This window comes from Notolepis coatsorum, assembly GCF_963971535.1.
Source record: "Notolepis coatsorum genome assembly, chromosome: 4".
NCBI classification, from domain to species: domain Eukaryota; kingdom Metazoa; phylum Chordata; class Actinopteri; order Aulopiformes; family Paralepididae; genus Notolepis; species Notolepis coatsorum.
The window spans coordinates 82116233-82140246 of record NC_140168.1 but is presented as its reverse complement, the minus strand read 5'-3'; the positions used below and the strand labels follow the sequence as shown (position 1 = coordinate 82140246).

The 24014-nt window shown below is 44.4% G+C and overlaps 1 protein-coding gene across 1 annotated transcript in view; it reads left to right on the top strand.

Moving 5' to 3' along the window:
- Positions 1–350: 350 nt before the first annotated feature.
- Positions 351–24014, top strand: part of LOC311226581 (protein MTSS 1-like) — a gene marked incomplete at its 3' end in the record, with an annotated part of 147949 nt that continues 124285 nt past the window's right edge. The window contains exons 1-2 of the mRNA XM_084312001.1: positions 351–789; positions 21016–21077. Of these exons, the coding sequence (XP_084168127.1) occupies positions 718–789; positions 21016–21077 (134 nt within the window). The 5' untranslated portion in view covers positions 351–717. The remainder of the gene's footprint in view (positions 790–21015; positions 21078–24014) is intronic.

Below are 24014 nucleotides of genomic sequence, written 5' to 3'. Positions count from 1 at the left end.
CAGGTTCGAATCCTGTTCGTGACGGTCTTTTAGGTCGGCACGGTGATGTAGTGGTTATTAACACTGTCACCTCACAGCTACAGTAAAAGGTCCTGGGTTCGATTGCACCGCTGCCTGGCTACAGCAGGGGGGCAGAGAGGGGGCAGAAAGAGAGGGCAGCCCGAGGCGGGGCCACGCGGACGCGAGCTCACTGTCTGCAACGCATCCTCGCACATGCACGCGCGTGTCCACACAGTGGCACCCCGGCGGCTGCTGCTCGTCCTCACCGTCAGCTGGAGCGGCTCCCGAACTTCAGCGAGGCAGCAGCGACCACACAGAATCATGTCGTGATCCCCCCCCCCGTTCCGTTTTGTTCCTTCTCCTTCTCTCTTCGAATTGGATTTATTCATCAAGGATTCCATTTCCCCCCAAACCGACTTCTTCAGGATGTTTTGTAATTTGGAAAAATGGGATTATCTGTCGCTGCTTGGAAACTAACGGTCATTTAATCGGCGTGTTGCGCTCCATCGTCCAGCCGCCTGCAGGGGGTGAAGCCGCGCGCAGCCGCGCCGGTGTCTGTGTCCCTCTGAGCGGAGAGCGAGCCCCGCCGCCGCCGCAGGGCATATGATATATATGATTATCAATTTGTATTTGTATTTTTTTTGTTCATTCGCGGACTACAAAATATAGTATTTCGAGGTATTTTCTGTGAAGAGAAGCGGCTCTGAGTGAGAGAGAATGGAGACGGTCCTGGAGAGAGAGTGCAGCGCGCTAGGAGGACTCTTCCAGACGGTCATAGGTGACATGAAGGTAGGCGGCTGGAGGGTCCGTTATGAATTATGAATTGACATCTATGCAGTAACTACAATGAAATCAGTGTTTTTACAGAACCGCGTTATTGAATGTTTTCAACAATGGGAATCTAGCTCCACCTGCAGCGACATATCCGCCGACGGCACCACCTCGCACTGTTGATATTAGATAGATACAAACATAGTCACATAGATCTAGATTAGATACATACACATTATGATGAATTGAAAATGGGGGACCCTGATGTAAACAAGACGAAAGTCTTTCTATTGAGCTGTACTGTATTGTACCCATTCTGCAATCTGTTAATAAAGTTTTCAATCAATCAATCAATCAATCAATCAATCAATCAATCAAAGGGTTCTTCTGTATCTTCTTTTTGGTAGAGCTAATTCATAATTATTATAATTAGACTTCTTCACACGTAGGCCTAATTGCGCGATACTGCAGCGAGGTGGGTGTGTACTAGACTAGTACTACTGCTGTTCATCAGGCTTCATTGACAACAAACGCAGTCTGCTTTCTCTCTTGTTGTCTGCACCAGCATCCTCGTATTTATTATTAATAAAAGCTGCAGGATATGAATCAAATCATATTTATTGGCGTCCTCTTCCGAGACACGTTTACGACATTGTTTCTGGGTGCATGTGGCTTGCGTTAGATTTTCCTTCCTTCTTTTATGTCACTGCGAGGGCGCACGCATGATTATTAATTATGTACATCTCTGTCAATATTGGTTACTTGTCAAACGTGCTGTTGCCTATTCTTACAGTACGTCAATTTAGTGAAGTGAAGCTTGTAGCCTACTGACCCAGTGCCGTGCGTGTGCGTGTGTGTCTATTTAGCTTGTGCGCATCTTTTTTCAAAGTGCAATACCCCCCCCCCCCCCCGCACCGACGCCCCTCCCTCCTATTTCTACACCTGTTTCTCAGACCCCAGTGACGTAATAATAGACAGGTGGTTTAATGTTTAAAACAGGTGTGGTGGTTAGTTTGAAGCGGCATTGTAGGCACACACACACACACACGCACGCACGCACACACACACACATACACACACCGTCGTGATGTAGAATATTCTATTCTATTTTACTTTTCCACCTTATTATCATCGTACTACAGCCATCTTGCTAGACAAACAATCAATATTATCCACCAAACTGCCTATGATTAGTTATGGTTATGTATTTAAAAAAAAAAAATTTAACCAGGCAGGTCAATTAAGAACAAATTCTTATTTACAAGTATGGCCTGGTGAGAGGGCCTGTCGAAGGGTAACCGGGAAAGGGGACAGAAAAATATTAAATACATAAATAAACCAAAAAGAACAATCCAGATAAGGCTATTGGACACAGACGATACATACATCACAGAGGTATAAGGAGAAATAATTAAAACACACACCAAACAAACAACCAACATAGAAATGACAAGGTATACAAGACATGAAGCAGGACAAACTATTTAAATGTCAGGTAAAATACAAATAAAATAAATCCTCACATTGGTTGGAAACACAACAAACTATATGGATTCTATGGCGTATTTCTGCGGCTATAACCTCATCTCTTATTGGGAGACGCTGCCGGAGGCTGTGTGCCTCAGACCCACAGGTCGTTACAACACCAACATGAAGAAACCCTCACAATAAGGATGAATTCTAAGGCTTATATTTAAAAATGAAGCCTGGAGTCTCACTCAGAACCACGGCATACTTCAGAGATACAGGGAACTAGCAGAAGAGAGAAAACACCAACACAACATTTCTAGGAAACCTCTGTTGTGAAGCTTAATGTTTTATTCATGCTTCTTTCATCCATACACACACACACACACACGCACACACGCACACACACACACACACACACACACACACACACACACACACACACACACACACACACACACACACACGCGCACACACACACACACACACACACACACACACACACACACACACACACACACACACACACACACACACATATATTCCGATTCCCCGGATAGACGGGAAAACCCTGGTCGGGAAAGTGAATTAATAACGTTCTCCCATGTCCCTCAATACCAACAGCTGAAGTGCCCTTGAGCAAGGCACTTAACCCCCATCTGCTCCAGTGCAGCTGCTCATTGGCAAACAGTGTCAGACTGTGGTTGTACTGGGCAGCTCCTAGTGGTCACCAGTGTCAGACTGTGGTTGTACTGGGCAGCTCCTAGTGGTCAACAGTGTCAGACTGGTTGTACTGGGCAGCTCCTAGTGGTCAACAGTGTCAGACTGTGGTTGTACTGGGCAGCTCCTAGTGGTCAACAGTGTCAGACTGTGGTTGTACTGGGCAGCTCCTAGTGGTCACCAGTGTCAGACTGGTTGTACTGGGCAGCTCCTAGTGGTCACCAGTGTCAGACTGTGGTTGTACTGGGCAGCTCCTAGTGGTCACCAGTGTCAGACTGTGGTTGTACTGGGCAGCTCCTAGTGGTCAACAGTGTCAGACTGTGGTTGTACTGGGCAGCTCCTAGTGGTCACCAGTGTCAGACTGTGGTTGTACTGGGCAGCTCCTAGTGGTCACCAGTGTCAGACTGTGGTTGTACTGGGCAGCTCCTAGTGGTCAACAGTGTCAGACTGTGGTTGTACTGGGCAGCTCCTAGTGGTCAACAGTGTCAGACTGGTTGTACTGGGCAGCTCCTAGTGGTCACCAGTGTCAGACTGTGGTTGTACTGGGCAGCTCCTAGTGGTCAACAGTGTCAGACTGTGGTTGTACTGGGCAACTCCTAGTGGTCAACAGTGTCAGACTGTGGTTGTACTGGGCAGCTCCTAGTGGTCAACAGTGTCAGACTGGGGTTGTACTGGGCAGCTCCTAGAGGTTAACAGTGTCAGACTGTGGTTGTACTGGGCAGCTCCTAGTGGTCAACAGTGTCAGACTGTGGTTGTACTGGGCAGCTCCTAGTGGTCACCAGTGTCAGACTGTGGTTGTACTGGGCAGCTCCTAGTGGTCACCAGTGTCAGACTGTGGTTGTACTGGGCAGCTCCTAGTGGTCAACAGTGTCAGACTGTGGTTGTACTGGGCAGCTCCTAGTGGTCAACAGTGTCAGACTGTGGTTGTACTGGGCAGATCCTAGTGGTCACCAGTGTCAGACTGTGGTTGTACTGGGCAGCTCCGAGGTTTGAATGTGTGGAACTGTGTGAGTATGAAGCAGGGTGTTGCTGAAAAAGAGCATCCGTGTTCAGAGAATCTACCTTGAGTAAATAAAGAAGGAACAAAAACAAATTATACAATCAAGGGTTGAAGACGATATGGACATTTCAGTTCATATCTGCCGTTTCTATGTTTTATTCATAAACATAGCTTGTAGACACCTTTTCTGTTGCTTGCCGCCAGACACCTAAGGCATGCAGGTGGTGCGTGGTAGTGCTATGCTCTACACACAGAGGTGTCAAACTCAATTACCAAGGGGAACGAAATGAAAAATACAGATGAATTTGCAGGCCAGACACATTAACACGTAAAAAACAAGGTGCATTTTCCTGATATTTAGACTATATATATATATATATATATATATATATATATATATATATATATATATATATATATATGCAGTCAATATAAATATATGCAGTATATTCAGCACTATTGTTCATGCTATCAAAGAGAGTTATATGGGTAGACTATAGCATGAGGTAGGGAGTTGGTATAAATTGAGTATAGACCTGTTCGCCGTTTACACAACCTCTGTATGAAAAGTGCTATACAAATAAAGTTATTATTACAAACATACCGCGTTAGAGCCAATCAGCAATACCAAGTGAGTCACGTGACTCAGTTGCCTCAGACCTGCGTGAGGCTGCGTTAAAGGAAGTACAATGGGGCACTCCCCTGACTAAAGGTATAATGGAGCTCTATGGAGAAACCATGGCACTCCCCTGACTAAAAGTTGTTTCAAATGAAAACGGCTGGATGTCATTTGCCAAATCAGCATGGATGTGACTGAGATTTTCACCTTTTACATAATCTAGTGTTGGCATGGATTGATTGTTTAAAGATCGCTAGCGTAGCATGGCTAACAAATGCAAATATAGTGTAGTCTAATCCTTGTTCTGACCAGGATTACGTTCCTTTCTGCCCCGGTGATGCGCGCGCTACACTGAGTCTGACATACACAGCGAACAGGTCTATAGGCAACAGAGTTCAAAGTCATACATTATGCGTACAGAGCCTAGGGTGTAGTTGTGTGTGCCCACCAGCTCAATGTAGTGTTGTGTAGTGTTAACACACAACCTACAACATTACAGTACAATACATTACATTACAGTAACAAAAAAACAATAAAAACACCTTAGCCTAAGCACATTCTCAACATCTTCAAAATCTCACAAAAAACACACACAAAGGCTCCAACCACAGCTACAATACTAACTAAACTAACAATACTAACTAAATAAATCAGTAACTCAACTGTACTTCACCATTCATAACAGCATCCTTCAACTTCTTTTTGCCGCGCGGTGAGATGGAGGAGTGTTTGATATATATCACAGGCCAGTTGAATTGCAGCCAGGAGAGGCAGTGGGCCAACATGTATTGATGAGTGAATTCAGTCTGGACGCCAGCTGAAGACGCCAGGCGGGCCGTATTTGGACTGCGTTATATACAACAGCTTTTATCCAAAGCGCTTCACCCCAAAGGCACTAAAAACAAGATTACAAACATCACAAAACAAACTGGTCAGACTACAGCTTGACCTTACTCCTAGAACCCACCTCACCCCTGCACATTTTGACAACCTAGGATGGCTTAAAGTAGACGAGTACAGCAACTTGCAATGGGCCTGATCTACAAGATACACTACACCACTAAGGTACCCATGTACATGTCGAAATACTACCCAAAGGTCAGTGAATACCACGCCCACAACACCAGAGGGAGTTCCACAAATCATGTGCAACCCAGGGCCAGATTCTGCTCAAACAAGGGACTAAACACGTTTCGCAATTATGCCACATCAATGTGGAACGCCCTACCCACAGCCGTAAAATAATGTGAATCCCTACCCACCTTCAAAACCGCTCTCAAAGAGTACCTACGGGAGGCTGCAATTCGAAACTGGCCCCGGTAAATGTCCAACCCCCCTCCCACCCAACCCCCCGACAATGTACAGTTCCCTCCCCCTCAAATATATATTCTCTTTTAGAAACTCTGTCTGTAAATAAACAGTACTGTATATTTGTATATCTTGTATACAATGTCTGGATGTAACAGTACTGTCTACCTGTATGTCATGTATGTCATGTTATGATGAATTGAAAATGGGGGACCCTGATTTAAAGACGAAAGTCTTTCTCTGGTCTGCATCCCCTTAACAATTGTGTGTATTGAGCCGTACTGTATTGTACCCATTCTGCAATCTGTTAATAACAGAGTTCATTTACTTTGTGACACAATAGCCAAACAAATGCACTAGCCATCAATATCTTATGAAAATAAAAAATAAAAAGGATCAATTAACAAGTCCGAGTCCTCATCTGCACCTTCCGAGTCCGAATGCAGTCAATGCTCGAGTCCGAGTCATCAGTGCTCAAGTCCAAGTCGAGTCACGAGTCTGCCTACAACACTGCCACGGACGGCGGAGGCCACCATGCGAGGCGCCGACCTGCTCACCTGGCGCAGGTAGGGAGAAGTGTCTCACTCTTCGACTCGCGGCCCGGGAGGAGCCGGAGTCGAACCGGGAACCTTCCGATTACCAGATGACCGCTCTTATCTCCTGAGTCACTGTCGCCCCATGTGTGCTACACATTGAGCTACACAGGGAATGGAACCCCTAACCCCTGGCTGCATTGGTGCCATGCTCTACCCCCTTGAGCTTCGCAGGAATTCCAAGTCGGCAGCGTAATATTCTTTCAACACATGTCCTACTCGGCTTTCTGTGTCGCTGAAGTTAAAGGTGTCGAGTTAACACACTGGTTTGACCTACAGTATTAGTGACATCACACATGCAACTCGGATTTCAGAGAAGCTCTCCCTCTTCAGGGGAAGAATGTGAAAAAGGCGCTCTGGTGACAAAGTTCTACACAAATAACAATCTGTAGAGTCAAAGACACGCCTCCAAGAAGAGTTAATAACAATCTGTAGAGTCAAAGACACACGCCTCCAAGAAGAGTTAATAACAATCTGTAGAGTCAAAGACACGCCTCCAAGAAGAGTTAATAACAATCTGTAGAGTCAAAGACACGCCTCCAAGAAGAGTTAATAACAATCTGTAGAGTCAAAGACACGCCTCCAAGAAGAGTTAATAACAATCTGTAGAGTCAAAGACACGCCTCCAACAATCTGTAGAGTCAAAGACACGCCTCCAAGAAGAGTTAATAACAATCTGTAGAGTCAAAGACACGCCTCCAACAATCTGTAGAGTCAAAGACACGCCTCCAAGAAGAGTTAATAACAATCTGTAGAGTCAAAGACACGCCTCCAATAAGAGTTAATAACAATCTGTAGAGTCAAAGACACGCCTCCAAGAAGAGTTAATAACAATCTGTAGAGTCAAAGACACGCCTCCAAGAAGAGTTAATAACAAACTGTAGAGTCAAAGACACGCCTCCAAGAAGAGTTAATAACAATCTGTAGAGTCAAAGACATGCCTCCAGAAGTCTTTATTTGTATTGCAGCAACACACACACACATGTAAGATGGGCGACACACAAGAACACACACACACACACACACACACACACACACACACACACACACACACACACACACACACACACACACACACACACACATCTGCACTTGACCCATCCCGTCGTCCTTCCCCCCCAGGGCAGCCGGGAGCTGACGTGGGCCGCGCCTCTGGGGACAAATCCAAGTGCTCCTGTCAGTGTTCATCAGGGACGGCATGTTTTTCCATTGGGTTCATCTCTTTTTATTTAATACACCTTTAATACATCCTATTGCCTGCAGATATAATGTTAAATATGATTACGTTACCACCAGGCAACAAATTCAGCAATAAGGTTGGATAATTATTTTTTAGCATTGACAGTTTGGATTCAGGAAGTACAAAAAATACAAGGCTTACAAAAGTTTCGAAGCCATCTGTGTGCTGAGACAGTCTGTGTGATAACTTTATTAGACAGTCTGTGTGCTGACTTTATTACACAGAGGACTCTGCTCTTACTCGAATTGCTCTGTGGGCCTGTGGTTTAAGGTAATCCCATTGGGCCACATTGTCTTGATACTAATAATTTAAACCAGTCTGGGCCATCATCATAATCACCCCAGGGATCCGCTAAACCCTGATCTCTTTTGGGGGCTGGAGTTGAACGTAATGTATTAGTGGATGGGCCGTTATAGAAGAATTATCCTGATGCAGGCAACAAGGATTCAGTCGCACGGTAGCTCTGGCCTTGTGGCCAAATAGTGTCCTCAGTCTCCTCCTGTAAGCCCAGGGTGACATTTAAGCAATAGGTCATGACGGGCCATGTTATATGGTTATTATATCACAGTTAAGGGCCGTAGCTCGGGGCTGACAGACCCTTAGCTGTGATATAATATAACCATGTGCCATGGCCTGAAGTGAGTTATTGCTATGATAATATGAAAGTAAGACACACTTCGATTTAAATGTTTATATTTTTTATTAGTACATTTTCTTTAGTAAATAAAAATGTTCAAAATAAAATAGGCCCTCCTGGCTGCCTGCACTGCAAGGCGGTTGCTATGCAACATACGTACACTAACAACTAGCTGGCATTCTTCTTTACATAGTCGGGCAGATATGCCAACTATTTACCAAGGCTGAACACTGTGTTACCGTACGACCTAGGACCATTATTATACAGTTTGAATATGTTTTCAGGTGAGAATGTACCCATTTAGATTCCAAATATGTAGTCCGTTTGGAAATTTGCTCCAACGTTTTCGACATGTAAAAAAAATAAAGAATTATAATAATTATATTAGATTGAAAAAAAAACAGCCCCCGGTGGGCGGTCGTTAGTGGTTAACATACCGTTGTATTCGTTCGGTACACAGCTGTACGGTACGGTATGGTACACACTGAAACGGTTCGGTACGGATATGTGTACCTTTACACCCCTACTTTCTACTGATGTGTGTTGTGTCTGCTCTGCTCGGTTCTGCTCGAAATCACCACCCTGCTCGGTGACCAAATAGACTATTATCATAAATCAGATCAAATTATTCAGCTTTGCATGATATTGGTCAATGACATTAAGTTTTGAAACGTATGTACCGGTATGTATGTATGTATGCATTACTATTTAGAGTGTTCTTCCCCTAAGAGGAATCTGTGAGGCTTCCTTTTACATTAGCTGGTGACGTAGCGGATTCAAAGGAACTGTGCTCTGCTGTGATTTAGAACACTTCTTCTGAGAGAACCTTTAGAATACAGTATGCTTCTGAGAGAACCTTTAGAACACGGTATGCTTCACAGAGAACTTTTAGAACACACAGTAGACTTCTTCTGAGAGAACCTTTAGAACACACAGTATTGTATGCTTGCAAAGGAACCTTTAGAACACAGTACGCTTGTAGAACACACATATTATGCTTATGAAAGAACCTTTAACACACATTTGGCTTGTGAAAGAACCGTGTTAGAACACACATTATGCTTGTGAAAGAACTTGTAGAACAGACCGTATGTTTGAAAATCTGCCTACTGATGTTCATTCTTTCTGAACATGCTCTGAAAAATAATAATCTAGGGTTCAGATGGAACCCTGCTATATAAATAGTCCAACTTAAAATCCCTTTCAAAAGGGTTCAGAACACGCATTTTAGACCAACAAGGTTCATGACATTTTTATTTTTAAAGACACCACTAGGAGTATTTTGACTGTACATCAGTATATAATTGTAAAAATGTAATGTCCATACCTTGACAGGATTTCTGAGACATTACTGAGACATGTTGAGACCAAGGGCGTAACTTTGTTGTCAATGGTGGCCGGGGGCATTTGGGGGCGTGGTCAGCGGTGGAGGGGTGCTACGTATAGTTGTATGGTCGCGGGGGGAGGGGGGGTGAAGGGGGGGTCCCCCCTTTTCGTAGATTTTTTTTTAAATCAGTTGTGCAAGTACATTTTTGTGAGTTGTTTCTATATACAATTCACTTATGACAAGTCATAATGCCGCGCGAGTCTCGGAACGTGCGTACTGCGTAGTGTGTGTGTGTGTGTGTGAGAGAGAGAGAGAGAAAGAGAAAGAGAGATATTGCGCTATTTATTATCTACAATGTATAAAACAACAGCCTAGAGGCTTTTTTTTTTTTTTTTTTTTACTTTGACCAGTCACCTGGTTCTTTTTAGCGTTTATCGCTTTTTCTTCTCATTCATACTTGGTCAAGTTCGACCGACAGAAGCAGGCTGAAAGGGTTCAGATGGGGGGGTAGACACTCTTGGAAAGGCACGGCTGCCGTCCGGGATTCGAACGCGCTCAGCCCCAGATCCGCGCGAGCGCGGTTGTCCACGGCGCTGAAATAGCACTCGCGGTACGTGGTGAGCTACTGGAGCTCCCGCCTAGAGGCTTTTAAGTACAGACAGACAGATATTTCACAGACACCAAGCAATGCTGTTGCATTTCATGGCAATCTCAGTCACACAGACCATCGTTCACAGTTTCACACCAAACTTTGAGGGGAGGGGTGCTATGTAGCCTATTTGAGCACACCTGAAGACTAGGGTTGGGCATCGTTTGGATTTGAACGATTCCGGTTCCGATTCCGATTCTCCATATCGATTCCTGTTCTAAACGATTCTCGATTCGGATTCTTTGAGGTGCAGGTCAAAACAGGTCACAGCTTATTTCGAAGGAGATTTTTTATTTATTTTTTTATTTCAAAAAGAAAATCATACTATTCACATTTTCAGTTGACTTGATACAGTTTAATGTGGTTGCTGTACTGTAACTAGGGTATTAATTAATAAAAAAAAAAAAAAAAAAAAAAGTAAAGTAAAAAAAAAAAAAAAAAATCGAAATTTAGAATCGAAATTCAAATATGTTACTTCCGGTTCCAGAACCGGAAGTTAGGAACCGGTTCCTATTAGAACCGGTTTTCGGTGCCCAACCCTACTGAAGACTGGGCTGTTGTTGATATGCAAAGACAGCTGTGGTCGGTAGTACTTAGCCGGATGCTCACCTGGCTACTTGACTTTGCATGACAATGGCTCAGAGATGGACAAGCAGCCGTTTTCCGTGTGGTCCTATCCAGTGGTGCAGTCGTAATATGGGAACTGGTAACACGCCACGCCACGTGCATGCGCGCGCGGGTATGTGCATGCGCACAGAACTGATTTATACACACGCACGCACACACGCACACACACACACAAGCGCATATACGCAAGTGCAATCTTTCTATCATACAAGCTCTTCTTGCTCTCTATTTGTGTGAATGTGCACGTGGAAAGCTGGCGCGCAGCACAGACGCTTGATTCAATATCATAAGCAGGTAGACCCCCATCACGAATTCCGAGCCACATTAGTATTCACCTCCACTGCCTGTGTCACACAGAATGAAGGGGGAGATGCATTCAGATAGCCAACACCCAGACACTTAGTCTACCTGCGCTTTTTGTTATGTAAAACGGTGGCCGGGTACTTAGTCACAACGAATGGATACAGCGCATTTTTGTGTGCGCGTACACGCGAGTACACATCCGTGCGCGATCGCGCGTACTTCTGCCTCAGTGATCTGGTAACACGCCGTGTAACCGCGTGTGACCACGACTGCACCACTGGTCCTATCACGCCGCGTCACCGTTTATTATCGTGCAGGGGACAATAACTGCATTCTGAAAACATGCAGGGGACATGTCCCATGTGTCTCCCCCCATAGTTACGCCCCTGGTTGAGACCAATAAGAATGAAAGACAACTGATGAGGTGGCGACGAGTCCACATTCTGGGTTAGCAAGGCTGTTCAAGGGTTTATGGGAAATGTGGTCTTACCATGAGAATTAGGGTTACAAGTTACAACTGTTTCGGCAATGGTCTCATTTGTTTACTGCAGATGGTAAATGGACTGCATTTATATACAACAGCTTTTATCCAAAGCACATTACAACTTATGCCTCACATTCACCCATTCACTCACACATTCACACGCCGACAGCGGAGCGGCGACCATGCAAGGTGCCGACCTGCTCATCGAGAGCAGTTAGGGGTTAAGTGTCTCGCTCAAGGACACTTCGACACGCTGCTGACTGAGAGGAGGCGGAATCGAACCGGTAACCTTCCGCTTACCAGACGACCGCTCTACCCACTGTCACCCCTATAATTATAAAAAAAAAAAACGTATCGCAACCAACCTGACAATGAATGAAAGTTCTCCTGTTCAGATTCTGATTCAGAATGGGACAGTTTTATTCGCCACATGCAACAAGTACAATGGAACTCTTACTCTCCGTTTGCTCCACAGCATCAAGGAATAGACGAGCAACAATGTACAGAATAGAAAAGCCGGTATTTATATACAATAAACAATCAACTACAATCAACTGTCTGTGGTATGTGCAATACAAATAAGTATAAGTAAATATATTAAAAAAAATTATAAGTAGGCCTACACAGACAAGGTAAAATAATTGCACGTTATATTGATGCACGACGGTGGTCTTGGTGGTTTTGGTCTCAAACACTTTCACACAAGATTACTCACATATTCAGCAACGGCAAGTAAAGGGTTCTGTTTGATTGTTTCAGAAGAAGGCCTATAGGGATGGCTAGGCGCTACGCCATCATATTCCATAACGCCACTTCCGTGTCCTGTTGCTTCCAGATGGGATATTCAAAGGCAGTAAAAGGGTGCAGTGCTGTGTCCCGTGTTGCAGCAATAGAAATGATGTAAATTTTTTTTTATTTTCTTTGGTTTGAGTTATACGAGTTGATGCCCTTTTTCACAGACTGAGAAGTCAGTGAAGTAGGATGTCACAGTAAAAAGGGTGACCGGTTCCTGGGCTGTAGCCATTGCTGTTTACATTGGCTGCATTAGACTAAACATGCTAGTCGACACAGAAGTCATTTGTGACGTCACACTAGCCATGCCATAGACCTGTTCGCTGTTTACAAACATACCGTGTTCGAGCCAATCAGCAATACCAACTGAGTCACGTGACTAAGTTACCCCGGACCTGCGTGAGCTGCTGCACCAAAAGAAGTACAACGGGGCTCTATGGAGAAACCATGACACTCCCCTGACTAAAAGTAGTTTCAAATGAAAACGGCTGGATGTCTTTCACCTTTTACATATCTAGCTTTGGCATGGATTGATTCTTTAGATCACTAGCATGGCTAACAAATGCAAATATATTGTAGTCTGCCCCGTTGTTCTGACCAGGATTACGTTCCTTTCTGCCTCTGGTCTGCGCCCGCATATTTGTCATGACGTCGTCGGCAAACAGGTCTGTAATAGACACACATGGTGGCTCCTCCTCCTCGCTGCCTCCTCTCAGTGGCTGTAGAGCTCCAGGAAGTAGTGAGTGTGAGGTCGTATCCAGGGGAGCCGCGCTGCTCCGTCCTGAGAGAAAGAACCAGGAAGTAGTGAGTGTGACGTCATATCCAGGGGAGACGCGCTGCTCCGTCCTGAGAGAGAGAACCAGGAAGTAGTGAGTGTGACGTCATATCCGCGTCCATACCAAAGGTAGCCGCATTTCTGGCAGACGTTTCTGGTCATGTGACATGTGCGCCCAATAGCGTGACGAGCTGTGTCTTTGCCCATTTCCACGTCAAACAGCCTGCAAACTACCTGGCGTTCTATCGCCATGCTCTAAGACAAACTCTAACCTTAACCAACTTCGAAAGAGTGCCTAAGCTTAACCGTCGAAAGAACTTGCCGTCACGCTCTAAGACAAACTCTAACCTTAACCAACTTCGAAGAGTGCCTAAGCTTAACCAGTGTAGAAACTGGCGTCAGCCAATCAGAGAGCGTCTGCCAGAAATGCGGCTACCTTTGGTATGGACGCGGATATGACGTCACACTCACTACTTCCTGGTTCTCTCTAGAAGAACCAGGAAGTAGTGAGTGTGAGGTCATATCCAGGGGAGCCGTGCTGCTCCGTCCTCAGAGAGAGAACCAGGAAGTAGTGAGTGTGACGTCATATCCAGGGGAGCCGTGCTGCTCCGTCCTGAGAGAGAGAACCAGGAAGTAGTGAGTGTGACGTCATATCCAGGGGAGCGCCCTGCTCCGTCCTGAGAGAGAGAACCAGGAAGTAGTGAGTGTGAGGTCATATCCAGGGGAGCGCCCTGCTCTGTCCTGAGAGAGAGAACCAGGAAGTAATGAGTGTGACGTCATATCCAGGGGAGCGCCCTGCTCCGTCCTGAGAGAGAGAACCAGGAAGTAGTGAGTGTGAGGTCATATCCAGGGGAGCCGTGCTGCTCCGTCCTGAGAGAGAGAGAGTGATGCTCAGCGTCATCGGCTGCTTCCACGTTGCCATGGTGATGCTGTCACGGAGGAGCCTCGCATGGAGCGACCAAAGAGGAGGATGGGAGGATGGGGGTTTATCACATGGGCACACTTGAGCACACACACACACACACACAGACATGCACATACACGCACACGCACACACACACACACACACACACACACACACACACACACACACACACACACACACACACACACACACACACACACACACACACACACACACAGACATGCACATACATACACGCACGCACACAGTCTATCTTTCATCTGTCTCTCACTTACTCTATCTTCATCCCTCTCTTTCTTCTTTCATCTCTATCGTGCAATTTCCTCCCCTCCTCCCTCCCTCCCTCTCTCTCTGTTCATCTCTTTCTCTCTCTCTCTCTCACTCTACTTACACATGTGCACCCACAGCCCCCCCCCCCCCCCCCCCCCCCCCACCCCACACACACACACGCACATGAAGCAAGGGCATGGCTATTACATCTATCAATCACCGAGGACGTAATGGTCACCATGGCAACCAGCAGCAGTACAGTTGAAGCCCCGGTCCGTGTACCTGTAGAAACTGCTCTGAGGTCTGTTGAACGCGTTTACCTTTTCCAACCTGCTATTGTTTATTCAGTCTTTTATTGCAGATGGTGTTTTTGATATAAGCGTATGTTACATAATGGGTCCTATTTTCAGGCCGGGTCATTTTCCGTGCTGAGGCCGCGATACAATCACTAGCCACACACACACACACACACACACACACACACACACACACACACACACACACACACACACACACACACACACACACACACACACACACACACACACACACACACACACACACACACACAGACTTATATTATAATCTTCTGAGTGTATCATTGTCTGGTCGTGCCTTGTGGAAAATGGAAAATGTCACTTTACATTTCTAATCAGATTGCTTGGCCAAAAGCAGCTGTCGTATAATATGACAAATATCATTAATTTGAACTGTGTCCCTAAATGTGTACCTTTCTGGGATGGAGAGTTCCAGCTCTAATGGAGTCGAGTCGGTGTACCAGGCCTTGAATAAGACCAACCCATCCTCCATGTTGTTCAAGTCTCTCTCTCTCTCTCTCTCTCTCTCTCTCTCTCTCTCTCTCTCTCTCTCTCTCTCTCTCTCTCTCTCTCTCTCTCTCTCTCTCTGTCTCTCTGTCTCCCTGATAGGGGTCATTGTGTGTTGACCTCAGTAGCCTGGTAGCTTGACAGCTGTTAGAGATCCGGCCTCCATTCACCCTCATCTCCTGCCACACAGTCTGTCAGCACACATCTGTTAACCCAGTTAACACAGTTAACCCAGTTAACACAGTCAGCCCAGTTAACCCAGTTAACACAGTTAACCCAGTTAACACAGTCAGCCCAGTTAACACAGTTAACACAGTCAGCCCAGTTAACACAGTCAGCCCAGTTAACCCAGTTAACACAGTCAGCCCAGTTAACCCAGTTAACACAGTCAGCCCAGTTAACCCAGTTAACACAGTCAGCCCAGTTAACCCAGTTAACCGCCACATCTCTGTTGTGTTATAGACCTGTTCGCTGTATCAGACTGTGTGCGCGAGCATCACCGGGGCAAAAGGAATGCGATCTAAACAATCAATCCATGCCAAAGCTAGATGTGTGAAAGACTCACACTCACACAGCCATGCTGATTTGGCAAAATTACATCCTTTTAGTCAGGGGAGTGTCATGGTTTCTCCATTAGAGCCCTGTCGTACTTTTTTAGTACAGCAGCTTGCACAGGTAGGGGGCAACTTAGTCACGTGACTCAGTTGGTATTGCTGATTGGCTCGAACACGGTATGTTTGTATACAGCGAACAGGTCTATTATATAAGCATAACGTTATCGTCCGTCGGTTTGTTCTGTACAAGATATGCGCGTAGCCTAAATCAATCTGGATACAATGTGGATACAGTCTGAATGTGCCAAGAAACAGATTTGGGCTGGCGGTCTGAACGAGGAGTGACAGATGTTGGTTTCGCCCTTTCCTTTGATGTGTGTGTGGAGAGGGGTGTGTTATTCAGACCAGCCATGAACCGCGGGGGTCGAAGATTCAATTCTATCACTCTGACTGACTAAAGTGTCGAAGTAGAAGAGTGGGCTCTTATTGGTCCAATCTCTACTCTACTCTTATTGGTCCAATCTCTACTCTTATTGGTCCAATCTCTATACTCTCTACTCTTATTGGTCCAATCTCTACTCTTATTGGTCCAATCTCTAGTACTCTCTACTCTGATTGGTCCAATCTCTACTGAGAGTCTGTTAGTTCAGTGGTTCTCAACCAAGGGTCCTTGAGGGTCCCCCAGAAAAATAGGGCCAATAGCCCAGCGAGAGAATATATAAAAGGGACTATTCTGATCATAGGTATCACTTTCTCCACTGTTTTCTCAGCTACAGAATAACAACAACGACTATCTTCTCAGATTGGGGGTCCCTGAGAAAGAATCGTATCAAATGGGGGTCCAAAGCTTGATTTATATGTATTTGGGGGCGTCTTGGAGACCTGTATCTTGTCCCCTGTACGAAGAGAAGAGAAGAGAAGAGAAGAGAACATCACCAATATAAGATACGCTGATGACACCGCTATAGTCTGTAACTGTCAAGAAGATCTACAGGACATGATGAATAAGCTGAATGTCGAATGCAAAAACTATGGAATGTCGCTAAACACAAAGAAAACTAAAGTAAGGATCATTGAAAAAACACCAGGAACTGTTTGTAAAATACAGGTGAATGGAGAAAAACTTGAACAAGTGAAGGAGTACATGTACCTTGGAAGCTGGATCAGTGAAGGTGGAAGAGCTAACATGGACATTAAGGCCCTGTTTAGACGGAAACGCTAGCAGGTGAATCCGCAAAAATATTTTTTCGGATGTGCCTTTCGTTTATACGGAAACAGTGTTTTTACGGGGTGAAACCGTAAAAAAGTGAGACCACCTTCCAGGGTGGAATTCCTAGAAACGATAGACCTTTGCGCTCTCATCTAAACTGTCAAACCGCATAAAACGATGACGAAAGGCTCTCGTCTCAAGGCTCTCGTTGCGCATACTGCTTACATCACAGGCATGCGCCAGTAGCCTAGAAGCGTAAACAAAGCGAACAAGCATGTCTGATTCTATCTACGGACTGGAGATCACCTGAAGGCTACATTGGCAGTACTTTTCTTTTGGCAGTACAAGAATCTGTCCCGCGGACTGGAGCCACTGTCTGTGAGTGACTCTGCTTTGGTCCAATCACATTCCTCACCCACAGTCTGCGAATCAGAGGCAGAGTAGGGCGGGTCTTCACAGCACGTCATGTGACATATGCGCCAATCGTGTGACAGCGGGGCTCAGTCGTCTCGAGTAGTTACAGCCTTGTCTGCACGGAGAATTCAACCCCAAAACACTAGTCTAAACGCAAAATTAAAAGTGAGACCGCAAGACGACTTTTGCGGTTTCTGTTCAGACTCTCTCCGTCTAAACGTAGCCTAAGAGAAGAACCGGAATTGCAAAGGGCGCATTCTGGAACCATAAAGAATTATTGAGACAAAACATAAATTGGAAAACGAAGACCAGGATTTTGGAAACGTATGTTATGTCAGTCTTTTCCTACGGAGCAGAAGCATGGACGCTGAATGAAGAGGCAAAGAGGATGATAGACTCTTTTGAAATGTGGACACTGAGGAAGATGCTGAAGATAATATGGAAGGATAAGATCAAGAATGAGGAGGTACTGAGAAGAGCGGATATGCAAGGAGGACAGCTGCTGGAGAGGTTGAAAAAGAGAAAAGATGGAGTTGTGCGGGCATGTTCTGAGAGGATCCAGCGGGGAGATGTTCAAGAAGGTGGTGATGGAGAAGGTGGATGGAAAGAGAGGAAGTGGAAGACCAAGAAGAGGCTGGGTAGACAACGTCTGTGATTGGAGCGGAGTGAGGGGCGGAGTCACGGAGTTGGAGAGAGGAAGTGGGGCCAGAAGGGGTTGGAGAGTGATAGGCAACCTTGGAGAGTGATAGGCAACCTTCGGAACGAAGAAGCCACCTGATGATGATGAATCTATACTATGTTCTATTATTATTATTATTATTATTATTATTATTATTATTATTATTATTATTATTATTATTATTATTATTATTATTATTATTATTATTATTATTATTATTATTATTATTATTATTATTATTATTATTATTATTATTATTATTATTATCACCTATTGTATTTGTACATTCCCTCCCCCATGCTGCCATGCCACCTGCATTTCCCCAAGGCGATTAAGAAAAGGAACACTTTACTTGACACTTAATAAGGGAGAGGATGAATGAATGAATGAATGGCTGGATGACGGCGGCATGCTTTTCTAGTACTGCAAGATACAAATGGCTTCACAATGAAATTACTGCTGCATTCATTCTTTAGTACGTGTTGGCGGCCCAGTGGGAATTGAACCCCTAACCCTGGCAGTGTTGGTGCCACGCTGAGAGTGCCAAGCTCTATACTCTCCTGAATGTCTATAGTTTTGGTTATAGTACTTAACCGTAAGGAGTAAGCATGTCATTTATTGGTTGAGTAAACACTAGTGGTGGGGGAAAATATCGATACGTAGTAGTAGCGCGATACTTTGCGTGGCGATACTGTATCGATACAGGGACGCCAAGTATCGATATTTAATTAATTATTTATTTATTTAAAAAAAAATATATAATAATTATTTTCTTTTTATATACATTTATTTTTGTATAAGGAAGTTGCATTGTTCATTTCAATACCTGTAATAGTACAGTAGTCCACATGCACACAAGTGCATTCAGTTAAATTGGAATATGACTGTAATACAAACAGTTCAGTTTGTCAGGTACATGCAACACAGATTACAGTGTTGACATCGGTCTGTTTGAGAAAATACCATGTTCTGCAATAAAAATTATTGAAGTGAGATGAACAGACTGAACTTTATTTTATTAGATAAAACATGTTGACAAAGTTTTACTTTGCAGTTGAAAAAGGGTAATAAATCGCAATATTAATATCGCAATACTCAGCATATCGCAATATATTTTGTATCGCAACACTATCGTATCGTGACTCAAGTATCGTGATAATATCCTATCGTGAGGCCTCTGGTGATTCCCACCCCTATAGTAAACACACAGTCCTTGCGGGCCGCGAGCCATTCAATCACGTGCTTCCTCCACTTAGCGTTTTAGCAAGAGGAATTCATGCACTGGGGAAAACAAACAAACAAAATGCCACCCCTCTCTATCCCCCTGTTAAATCACCATGTTATCAATCCATAGTTTAGCTACATGTTGAGATGTAATGGATGTCTCGTCTTTTCCCCTTGTGATGTAAAGCCTTGTTTATTTTTCATCTGTAATAGATGTCTCAGCCTAGTCTATAAAGCGCCACAACTAGTACGTCTGTACAAGATCTTAGTTGCCGTGGGAAACACTCCACCCTGTACTCTGTACGACTTTAGAAGTGTACCCCAATTTCCTCAGTCTTAGGACTGTTAAGTACTCTAGAGCCTACTTTCTCAACACATACTCGGTACAGTACCTCAACACACACTCAATACCACAGTATGTGACGTCACCAGCCTACTTTCTCAACACATACTCAGTATATCAGTATTTCACTAGCTTACTTTCTCAACACATACTCAGTATATCAGTATTTCACTAGCTTACTTTCTCAACACATACTCAGTATATCAGTATTTCACTAGCTTACTTTCTCAACACATACTCAGTATATCAGTATTTCACTAGCTTACTTTCTCAACACATACTCAGTATCTCAGTATTTCACAAGTCTACTTTCTCAACACATACTCGGTACCTCAACACACACTCAATACCACAGTATGTCACCAGCCTACTTTTTCAACACATACTCAGTACCACCAGCCTACTTTCTCAATACATACTTAGTATCTCAGTTTTTCACCAGCCTACTTTCTCAACACATACTTAGGTATCTCAGTATTTCACTAGCCTACTTTCTCAACACTCAGTACCGCAGTGCAGTGTTTTCCTTTCCTGTCTTTCCCTCACATTGAACCAGGGGATTTAGACTGTATTTTACATGCCTGGGGGGCGCTTGTTTAGTCTATCCAGTCAGACCGAGTGGGTGGGGTTTATGGATTCGCTATATTGATCTGTCTCCATCCGCTGTCTGTAGGTTCACCGCTTGATGTCTGATGTTGAGATTGTATCTGTTGTTATAGACCCTGTGTTTGTGTGTGTAGTGTACCATGCATACAGTATGTGTGTGTGTTGTGGTTTAGTGTGTACATAATTAATAACTCAAAATTTGGATTGTTTATATTTGTGATTCCTTGTGATTCTTGTATATAGAAATATAAATGTAACATAATAAACTTACTTCAAGTTTGTAGATTTGACAACCTGTCTGGATGTCAATCAATCTACCAAATGAGATATTGAAGATTAAACACCATATATAGATAGATGGAGTACATTATCTTCTCTAATGGTGGATAGATAAGGTGCATTATCTTCTCTAATGGTGGATAGATATGGTACATTATCTTCTCTCATGGTGGATAGATATGGTACATTATCTTCTCTCATGGTGGATAGATATGGTGCATTATCTTCTCTCATTGTGGATAGATATGGTACATTATCTTCTCTCATGGTGGATAGATATGGTACATTATCTTCTCTCATGGTGGATAGATAAAGGCTACTGTAGGTTTGATATAATCACCTCATCTTGACATGTTTCTCCTTTTGTGTCTTCAGAGCAGTTCTCCAGTCTGGGACGACTTTATCAGCAAGGCTGGCAAGCTGCAATCACAGCTCAGGTAACACACACACAAACGCGTACACATGCACACACGCGTGCACGCACGCACACACACGCACACACACACACACACACACACACACACACACACACACACACACACACCACACACACACACACACACACACACACACATTCCCCGCCCCATCCTACGACAACGTGTGCCTACTTACAAATATACTTTCACACAAGTTCACACACACACACACACACACACACACACCAGTGTTGTAGTTGAGTCACTAAATCTCGAGTCCCCAGTGTTCAGAGCTGACGTACAAATAAAAAAAGGTCTACATTAAACATAAATGATACAGCGGTCACCACCAAAATTAAATAATGTTACGGTATTAATATAGCCATCAATATCTTATGTCATTTAATGATTAGGGCCTATTACCAAGAAAAAGTTAAAGAAATAACTGTATTTATCAATTAACAAGTCCAAATGAACCTTCCATTGGACACAGATGGATGATCATGAGCAGACTTTAAAGTTGTTATCAGTGGATAGATATACAGTACATTGTGCCTCAACAGGTTCTACACTGGAGGTTATGGGGTCAAAGCTGATTGAAACACACCAGCTTCATCCTCCATATATATATATATATATATATATATATATATATATATATATATATATATATATATATATATATAATATATATATATATATATCACGATATTACAATATGATGTTGTGGGGCCTCTGGTGAGTCCCACCCCTATGGTACACCTACTGTACATCTACAGATACAGGTGTGAGATGTTCTAATACTGTTCTCAACGATGTTAGTTCAGTAAGTATACAAACTGCTAACTACACTGTAGCAGGAGTCCTCACCCTGCACCTCCTTACTCTTCTCTCCTCATTCTCCTCTCTTTTCTCTCTACCACTCCATTTTCCCCCTCTCCTCCCCTCTCCCCCTCTCCTCCTCCTCTCCCCCTCTCCTCCTCCTCTCCCCCTCTCCTCCTCCTCTCCTCTCCTCCCCCTCCTCTCCCCCTCTCCTCCCCCTCTCCTCCTGCTCTCCCCCTCTCCTCCTCTCCTCTCCTCCCCCTCCTCTCCCCCTCTCCTCTTCCTCTCCCCCTCTCCTCCTCTTCTCCCCCTCTCATCCCCTCTCCTCCTCCTCTCCCCCTCTCCTCCCCCTCTCCTCTCCTCCTCTCCTCCACCTCTCCTCCTCCTCTCCCCCTCTCCTCCCTCCTCTCCCCCTCTCCTCCCCTCTCCCCCTCTCCTCCTCCTCTCCTCCTCCTCCTCTCCCCCTCTCCTCCCCCTCTCCTCCTCTCCTCCCCCTCTCCTCCTCCTCTCCTCCTCTCCTCCCCCTCTCCTCCTCTCCTCCCCCTCTCCTCCTCCTCTCCCCCTCTCATCCTCTCCTCCCCCTCTTCTCCTCCTCTCCCCCTCTCCTCCCCTCTCATCCCCCTCTCCTCCTCCTCTCCCCCTCTCCTCCCCCTCTCCTCCTCCTCTCAGTAGCTAGTAGTATCTCCTGCTGTGTTTTTCTAACCCTCCAGCGAGTCATTTTTAAATAGCTCAGCTCAGCTGTCTGGTCCTCTCTCTCTCTCTCTCTCTCTCTCTCTCTCTCTCTCTCTCTCTCTCTCTCTCGCTTTGCTGTACTTCTATCTCTTTATCTCTGCTGTAATTCTCTCCCTCTCTCCCTCTCTCTCTCTCTCTCTCTCTCCTCTATCTCTGCAGTATTTCTCTATTGCTCTCTCTCCCTCTCTCCTCTCTCTCTGCTATATTTCTCTCCCTCTCTCCCCTCTCTCTCTCTCTATCTCTGCTGTATTTATCTCCCTCTCTCCTCTCTCTCTGCTCTATCTCTGCTGTATTTCTCTCCCTCTTTCCCCTCTCTGCTCTATCTCTGCTGTATTTCTCTCTCTCTCCCCCCCCCCCCCCCCCCCTCTCTCTCTCCCGGTTCCTCCCCGCTCTAAATAACTTCATAAAACACATGTCTTCACTTAGTCACTAATGCTAGACCACAACAGCTGGAGCTGCTTATCTATCATCTAGCTGAATACTATAGTTAGAACTACATAGTATAGTATATAGTACTATAGTATGCATATTAAAGTGTAAACATACTATATAATAATAGTATAGTATACAGTAGTATTACTTAAGTCATCATCTAGCTATGAAAATTATAGTTATAACTAGTATACAGTATAGTATGCTTATTAAGTGTAAAAGTATAGTATTGTAATATCATATATATACAATATCATCATCTAGGTATGGATATTAGATTTGGAACTAGTATAGTATACTGTATGCATATTAGAGAGTTTATAGTTTATTAAAAGGATCCCCATTAGCTGGGCGCCTTGACGTCAAGCTAGTCTTCCTGGGTCCAAGACAGACATACATAAACATAAAACATAAACACATACATAATCACGCAAACATGAATCATAAAACATACACACATACATAATCAAGTGTAGAAATACTATATAGTACAGTGGCTACTACTTACTATATTGTATGTATACTATAGAGACAAATATACTCGTATTTGTGTAGAAAAGAACTTAACTCCACAGAGTTGGAGTTGCTGGAGTAGCTTATATACCCTGTCATTTTGGTATGTTGTATAACGTCTCATTAGCGTTACATTTCAGTTTAAAAGTAGTCTTCCTCAGTAGGCCGCCACACTAATGGGGCCACTGTAAAAATAAATATATATATACAGTATAATATATTAAACATGGGTGTGCTGTGGAGTAGGGTTCAGTGTTTATTCCAGGGCTTGTACAGACTGAAGCACGGCCCCATTGACTGTAGTCGCTAACTAGCCAGACATGTAGGTATCCAGTATGAATAATTCTACAGATAAAAGGACTTACAGATGGACAGCAGTGTTGGTACAGTAGGCGGGGAACAGGGCTAGGGGGTCCAACCTTCTCTCAATCTATCCTTTAACCAACACTGGGTACACCG